Consider the following 9007-nt stretch of genomic DNA (forward strand, 5'->3'; position numbering starts at 1 on the left):
CTACTGCAATGCCTCCACACTAAGTAGTTTAAAAGTCTTTGGAGACTTTGATCACAGGAAGGACATGCACTGACTGATTGCTATAAACCCTACATACTTTTATGAGTAAAGAAGACTAGTTGGACAGTTAGGTACCTACCAACTAGAAACTAATTAATGGGATACTATAAATAATTAGAACGATAATGGATGACTTAGGCAAAATATAATGGTGATTTAAATTAGTATAATAACAAAGGAGGTATGATATGGTGGAGTTCTGGATAAGTTCTGAAAGTGGAACCAAAAAGACTGCTAACCATTTGGATAAATTGTAAGCAAAAGAATAAAGGATATCTATGTATAAGGAAAGTGAAGATTTATAGGATGGGGAAGATATAGAGCAGGTTAATTTATATCAGGAGCTCAAGTATGGACCTGCTAAATTGGACATGATTCAGTTATTTTAGGAAAAAAATATCTAATTGAATGCAGTTCATTCCATATCTTGTCAGAACATTCATAATATGTAGTTGTTTTTATATTTAGCACTACTACATATGAAAAGAATAAAATATAAAACTATTCATTTAGACAAAGAAACTCCAGACATATACATTTAAAATTAATAAAGATGGTTTCTCAAAAGAAAAACCAAAGAGTTGCTGGTCAGTAGTGGCTATGCCTTTAATCCCATCACTTGGGAGGTAGAGGCAGGTAGATCTCTGAGGGTTTGAGACCAGCTTGGTCTATATATCAAGTTTCAGTCAGGGCTACACATAGAAGTCCTAGAGAGAGAGAGAGAGAGAGAGAGAGAGAGAGAGAGAGAGAGAGAGAGAGAGAGAGAGGGAAGGAGGGAGGGAGGGAGGGAGGGAGGGAGGGAGGGACAGAGAAGGGGGGCTATAATTCATTGGTAAAATGCTTGCTTTGCTTATATAAAACCCAAGTTCAATTCCCAGTAGTGCAAATAACTCAATAGAAAAAGATAATTCTCGATATACATTTTCACATTGTTTTTGGTGCTTACTCAACACAGTGAGCAAATCTTAAACTAATTCTTGGGTCTTTCATCCCAAATCTAATATCAAAGTATCTGGATATAAGGCATGGGGGGGTATTTTATTTTATTTAGCATTAGTTATTGTTATTGCTGTTGGAAACAGGGTTTTTCTGTGTAACAGCTCTGCTGTCCTGGAACTCACTCTGTAGATCAAACTGGCCTCGAACTCACGGTCTCCTGAGTGCTGGAATTAATGACGTATGTCACCACGGCAAGCTTATTTAGTATTTTAAATGTTTTGTGTGTATAAATGTGTGTGTCAATGTGAGTTTGTATGCTGGGGTGCAGTGTCCACAGAAAACAGAAAAGGACATCAAGATCCCCTGAAGCTGGAATAACAAGCAGTTGCAAGTCACCTGACATTAGTACTGTGAATCTAACTGGGTTCTCTTCAAGAAAAATGCTCTTAGCCACTAAGCTATCTCTCCAGGCCCTGCCACAAACCCACTTTCAGCATATTACTGCCACGCACCTCATACACATAAAACAGCTTAGCCCTACCTACTGAGAGAGAAAGACAGTTATGAATACAAGAAACAAGTTGTTGATCATTGTCTTCAATCACATGTATTAGGTTCTTCCAGGTTCCGCTGAGCTTTCCCAAACTTTGTATTTCAAAAGGCTTAGTAATTATCCTAAAAATAAATAGATGGATATATACTTAAGAATCATTGAGAAGATAAAATATTTTTTGCTTGCTTATTTTGGAGGCTGGGTCTCACTACATAGCTCTGGTTGTCCTGGAACTCACTATGTAGACCAGGCTTGCCTTGAACTCAAGAGATCCACCTGCCTCTGCCTGAGTGCTGGGATTAAAGGCGTGCATCACTCTGTATTTACTCATATTGATAATGAAGAATAAATTGGCTTATCTTAAAAGAATTCAATTTAGCATTATATGATTAGATACATTAAAAGCTAAATCAATAAAACATGTTAGAATACAACAGAACCTTTCTCTAAAGCCCATTAAGTATTATCAGTATGAATTTTAAGAAGCCAAATTATTGTAGGGTATGATTCTCACAAACACTAAAAGATAACAGTTTGACACCTCCAAAATGTCTCTAAAATCCCCCAGGGAGCATTGTGCTATCTGAATGCTAAGGCTCTATCTATGGATTAAAACAAAAGAAAACCTCCTATGCTAAATATCTTCAAAGTCATCTTATATAAAATGGCAGTGCATAACTACATCCATACACTGACACTGCTTCCTTCTCTGCTATTCCTCTGAACTTGAAGATGCAGCAGATATTTCAGGCTAAGTAGCATCTTTCACAGGTGGAATTATTTGTGTAGACCTCCTCCTAGATTAGAGAAATCCTAACATCTATTCTAGGAATGCTGGCTGTTTCTACTACAATGCTAACATTCTCTGGCATGTAATAAGCAGTTCTTTGCATTCCATATAAATAACTTCTATAAAAATACACCACCATAGCAAATAAAATAACTTTGAGATGATGGTAAAGAAGTCAAACTCAAACATCCAACATTTGATGTGAGACCAGCGCAAGCAGTTCCACTTAATAAGTAATGGATACTAACATCACAGGCTTTTGGAAGCAAAAAACCAAAATCATTAAGGAGGTGAGATTTTTTTAGAAAATGATTATTAAGACGTATTTTTCATTCATTCTGTTCTGTGTGTAAGTTTTTCCATAATATATCAATAGTTTAGTATCATTTCCAATAGATAAGAAAATGTGTACTTGTGCTGTTTGTTTTTTACTCATATTACTCTTTTAGCCCTTTACTCTTTTGGGGGTCTGCCACCCAGCTCCCAAATAAATCCCACACAGTGGCTTATTCTTTCTTATAAATGCCTGGCCTTGGCTGGCTTGTTTCTAATCACCTTTCCTTAACTTAAATGAATCCCTCTACCTTTTGCCTCTGGGCTTTCCCTTTTCTTACTTGTATCTTTCACTCTTAACTCCATGGCTGGCTGGCTGGCTGGCTGGCTGGCTGGCTGGCTGGCCCCTGAAGTCCTCCTCTCTTGTTCTGTCTTGCTCCTTCATCTTCTTCCCAAATTTCTCTTCCTCTTTATTCTCTGCCTGCCAGCTCCACCTATTGTTTCTCAAACTGCCTCACCATTGGCCACTCAGCTCTTTATTAGACCATCAGATGTTTTTAGATAGGCAAAGTAACACAGCTTCAGAGTTAAAAATGCAACATAAAAGAATGCAATAATGCAACATAAAAGAATGCAATACGGGCTGGAGAGATGGCTCAGAGGTTAAAAGCACTGACTAGTCTTCCAGTGGTCCTTGAGTTCAATTCCCAGCAACCACATGGTGGCTCGCAACCATCTGTAATGAGATCTGGTGCCCTCTCCTGGCTTGCAGACATACATAGAGGCAGGATGTTGTATTCATAATAAATAAATAAATAAATAAATAAAATCTTTAAAAAGAAAGAATGCAATACATCTATGCATCAATAAAACAAATGTTCTGCAGCATAAACAAATATAACACACCTGAATGTAATTTTTCACAACATACTTCTATGTTCCTAATGCTTTAACAGCAGGGCTAAAACACTAAATATCAATAGGCATAGTCCATACACTCCAGAGTCCAAAGGAAGCCTCAATATTTTTTAGAGGGATAATGAAAACTTACACATATGCAAAATTTTGCAGGTAGACTACCATCAGTATACTGCTACTAATAGTGCCTACTGATAATTATACCATTTTAACATGATATTTTTAAATTTCAGATACAACATGTAAAAAATTATATCTTGGAGTCAAACACAAGTACTGCATACAATGTTGGGCATGGTGGCTCATGTCTTTAAGCCAAATACAGGAGAGGCAGACATATCTCTGCAATTTCAAGACCAGTCTGTTATAGCAAGTTCCAGGCCAGCCAAGGCTACTTAGTGAGACCCTTTCTCAAAAAACAAAGACCAAAGCAAAAACCAAAAAGTAGTAATTATAGACAGATTAGTGACTACTATGATGAATGCTGGGGAGAAGAAAGGTTTAGACCCAGTAGTAGCACAAACTGAAGGTCTCTCCCAATTTGGGGAAAGAGATGTACAGCAACAAATAAATGACTAACAGTCAGGGAGAGCTTGCAAATGACTTCAATTGAAGTCTCAAAAAGCAACTGATTTCACACAACAATAATGGATTAAATTCTATACAACATTCACTAGTTCTAAATGCAGGGCAGAGGTAGCACAATGAGACTGAAGAATGACCAATGCATAACTGGTGTATCTATACCTACATAAAGAAGAACAAGGTGCACATACATACCCAAGGGAAACACTTATAAAAATAAAATAGTAACTAAGTCTAAAAAGAAAAGACCTTGTCTCACTGTAACAACACACACACACACACACACACACACACACACACACACACACACACACACACACAAAACAAAACCAGACATCTTGCCAGGCATGGGAACACATCTCTAATCCCAGCACTCTGTAGGTAGAGGGCAAGTGCATCTCTTTGAGTTCCAAGCCAGCCTTGCTTATACATAGTGTGTTCCAAGAGAGTCAGAGTTATAAATAGAGTGTGACCGTGTCTCAAAATACAAAAAGAAAAAACAGCATTATCACTTAACCATATGAATTTAGTAGACTAATAAAATACTATCTGTGAAGCTCAACAAACATTACAAGATCCCAGAACTAAATGTCCTGTCCAGTTCATAAAATGAAAAGTTGTGACTACAAACTGAACACTAAGTTTCATTCACAGCAGGGTTACAGAACTACAAACACCCAATATACACATTTAGAAACTTCCTAGTGAGAGGTTAAAACTGCAGAATCAGGGTTCTCTGCATGAGGAGGTAGGTTCCCCATATGGGAAGATCAAGTCCATTCCACTGTTACACTGAGCCCTAAGAAACTACAGCATTAAAGCAGAGGTGCTGAAGAGGTCCTCTTAACCCTTATCTTTCCTATCTCCTGCAAGTGCTGACTGTATCATACTCTGAATGACATGACAGATGCATTCTACTCTAAAAGATTAATGCTAGGTCCTAAACTATTTTATCTGTGCTGGGGATTAATAAGCCCTGATCTCACACACATGAAGCATGATCTCTAACTGAATGAAAATCAAATCCCTAAAGTATTCCTAACATAATTCTGAATCTAGTAACTGAATCACTAATAACACATTAGATGACAAACCTAAACATGATCAGATTCATCCCTGTTAAACAATTAAGTCATAGACAAAATTTAATATTATAACTTACAAGGATTTGATTCTCATATAAACCAAACAGGAATATTTTAGTAATGTGTGTTTAGACAATAGTTCCAAAGAGCAATATGAGAGCCAAAACTCACAAAAAAAATGCACACACAATAAATCAAAACTAAGTAAACAAGGCAATCTAAAATCTATGGTGGCTATCCATATAATCCAAGTGTCCAGGAATTGGGGGCAGGAGAACTTCATTGAGTTCTAAAACAGCCTGGTTTAGAGTGAGCTCCAGGCAAGGTGAGATTCTGCCAAAATTCAACAGTGTCTATATAGGGTATTTAATCTATGAGCATAAGAATCACTAAATGGTTTAACTCAGGAGGCAAAGACAGGAGAATCTTTTTGAGTACAAGGACAGCCTGGTCTAAACAGAGAGAGCATCAAAGAGATGCCCCCCACACACACACACGCAGTAATGAACATACCAATTAACAACAAATACACTCCTGACATGGATTCTTATATGGAGAATCTAAAGAAATAATCTAAAAGTAACTCAGGTTACTTTTTTTACTACAAAAGTTTCACATTAAACATAAAGACCTAACTCACAGCAACATTAATGATCCTGACATTAATGATATGTCAAGCTAGCAATCACTAACAAAAAAATTCAGTAACACACTTGTATCAGCTAACCAAAGCTCAGTATACTGTGTGCAGATAGCACATGTGTGCACTTTGAACGGAAACCAGAGGACAATCACAGCCGTTGTTCCTCAAGTGTAAACCACCTTTTGTTTTTTAAAGTACTTACTTTTTAGAAAACATTTGTTTATACACAGGAGAATTTGTATGGCAGTCACAAGACAGCTGACAGAAGTTGGTCCTCTCCTGCTATCATGGGATTCAAAGACCAAACTCAGGTTGTCAGACTGGCACAGCAAGTGCTTGTACATCCAATGGCCCGTCCAGAGATCTCATTGGTCACCTTTTCTGCTTTTTTCCTTTAAGACAGAGTCTATCTGTGGCCTGGAACTTGTGGAACCAGCCAGCCTGCCTGCCAATGAACCCTAAAGAGTCTGCCTGTCTCTGCCTCCTCAGTGCTGGAATTTCAAGTGTGCCCCACCACACTTGGTTTTATTTAGGTATATTCTAAGGGAATCAAACTCCAGTCTTCACATCTGGCTGCCTTAATTGCATTCTAAAGACGTTATTGTCACCCTAGGTCAATAATACGCTTTTTAATGAAATACACATCCAGAAAGCACATTTCTATTCCTTTCCAAATGTACCTGCTAAACAGACACATTACCATAACTGCAATCTTTCCTTCATTTCAGATTAGCAAGTCAAAAAGTTTAGAAACATTACGATCATCTAGTTATTTGAATTATTTTAAGTCATTTGAACTATACACTACTTTCCACCAAAAAAATTAAATAAGTGACTAAAACCTCAAGTGCATAAAGAAATATATACTAAATCATTTCAAGACCTAATATCATAGCCTACACCTCAAAAAACCAAGAGAGGTATAGTGGCACAGGCCTGCCTATAATTCCAGCTGCTCGGGAGGCTGAGGCATGAAGCACTCTCTGAGTCCAGACATTCAAGACCAGTACAGACAATTAGGCAAAATCTCATCTTTAAAAAAAGAGGAAAAATCTAAATTCTGTCATACCCCCCAAAATACTATGTAGAGGTGGCAATATTTATAAAAGACAGTTCTGCTTCCTTAGTAATTATAATAGGTACACCATAATGGAGGCCAACCATGAGCATTTTTAATAAAGTGAAATTACATAACACTAGTGCTAAAATATTCTAAATTTCATAGTTTCAAATAATAAGCAAGGAACACTGGGAAACATAAAAACCATAGGTTCTAGAATGAAAAGAGGGCAATTATACAGTAACAAATCACTTGTCAAATTGTTGTAAGGCAGAGTCACACTGTTTTAAGTCAGCATGAATTTTTATCCATCAAGTAAATTTTATATAAAATTACATATGGACATATTAAATGTATGTACCAATAATTAGGAAATAAAGTTTAATGTATGCAACCAACAGTCAGGAGACAGAAAAACAATCTGGAACTCCCTTCTCTTCTTTCCACTCAACTGCTTCGATTCATGCATCTGTAGTAGGGGATCTTGGTTGTAGCCCCAGCTGGCCTTGAACCTGCTGCATCGCACTCTGAAGTGCTTGGATTACAAGCATTCAAACCATGATTGGCTGACAATTTTTACTTTTAAAAACCAGCTTAGTATCTTGCTATCTGCAAAACATGGCATATGTTTATTCCCTCTGTGACACTATTTCTAATAGACCTTTCAATGTTTCAGAGCTCGACTGTCTCCAATACTATCTAATCTAAAACCATTTTCTAGTTTTCATGTATCTAAGAATGTAGTATGGCCCAAAATTCTGCTCAGTGTTTGTTTCAGTGACTAAACCACTACCCAAATACCCTCCAGGTAAAACCCTCAATTTTAATATCAGAAGAAAGACATTAAGATGAGTACAATTTAAGGTTTTTTTCTTTTTACACAAATAACCAAGCAGAGTTTTGTAAATTGGCTCTATTGCTATCTCCTTTATTATAGGTAACTATTAGCAAACTAAATTCATTTTACACGACAAAGTTAAATAATACATGCCACGTGTAACGATGGCAGTAACTGTAGATAGGAATGATTTGGAAGAACATACTCAAGGATTCCAACAGCTGTATAAAAACGGTAAATACTTTGCATGTTACGGTGGATTTGAAACTAAATCTAAGTACAAAGGGAAATTTTTTTAAACTTGCAGGAGAAAATAAATCACCCAAGTTGCTATGAACTTGACAAATTCTGTATTCACTGAACAATCCCGTCTCTACTCTTCCCCATTCCCTTATGAGAATGCACTTGTAACCAGTGGAGCATTTCCTGGCACAAAATCATGAATACACATTTATACTCCTGAAAGAACACTGACAGTGTCCTATGTAAGTAGCAAAGGTGGGGGCGGGGAGCTATCTAGAAGTGCTAAATGCCCTTCCAAACCTTAATTTACTGTCTCTCTCGCCTTTGTGAAGCCATATAAAACTCAGGTACCAGAACCGTAAAGCACTGTCCGTTTCGAACAAAACAAAACACAAAGTACGAAACGATGGAGAAAGGCTTCGATTACCCCTCAAACCAAAAACATGCCCAGCGTTTTGGGGCCCCGCGCCGCCCGCCCGCCGCACTTGGCGGCCCGCCCCACCTGCCGCGCGTCCGTCCGCCCGCCCCGCGCCGCCAGGCTGCGCTCCCCGCCGGCCCCACGCAGAGGGGCGTGCCGCCCGGCCGCCCGCTAGCGGGCCCGCTGGCTCGCTTGCTCTTACCGCCAGGTCCGGGTGGCCGCTGTCGCGGTGGGACACCGCTCGGATGACCCCCGCCCGCCAGCCGCTCCCGCAGCCGCTCTGCCCGCGCTCGGGACGCGCGTCCTCGCCGGCCGCCACGCACAGGAACCGCTTCCCCACCAGCTCGGGCCGCGTCTCCACCGCCATGGCCGCCTCTGCGCCGGGAACGAGCGCGGCCCGCTCCTACCGGCCGCCCATACTGAGGAGCCGACCGCAGGCGAGGCAGGCCGCGAGCGAGAGCTCCCCGGCACGCTCGGCGACCCGGAGCCGCGCCGCCCCCGTCCTGCCGCGCGCCCCACAGGCAAACTGACAGGAATGCGCGCGCGGCCGGCGCAAGCAGCGCGGCGCGCCGCGTCCAGTACCCCTCCGCTCGCGCCGCGCC

The 9007-nt window shown here is 39.9% G+C and overlaps 1 protein-coding gene across 1 annotated transcript in view; it reads right to left on the reverse strand.

Annotated features, from left to right (window-relative positions):
* Jmjd1c (jumonji domain containing 1C) overlaps positions 1-8800 on the reverse strand; it is a 119635-nt gene extending 110835 nt beyond the window's left edge. Inside the window, 1 exon segment of the mRNA XM_040732196.1 lies at positions 8608-8800. Coding sequence (XP_040588130.1) covers positions 8608-8772 — 165 coding nt within the window. The 5' untranslated portion in view covers positions 8773-8800.
* Positions 8801-9007: the final 207 nt, after the last annotated feature.

Source organism: Mesocricetus auratus, unplaced genomic scaffold (assembly GCF_017639785.1).
Source record: "Mesocricetus auratus isolate SY011 unplaced genomic scaffold, BCM_Maur_2.0 Super-Scaffold_100027, whole genome shotgun sequence".
Lineage (NCBI taxonomy): Eukaryota > Metazoa > Chordata > Mammalia > Rodentia > Cricetidae > Mesocricetus > Mesocricetus auratus.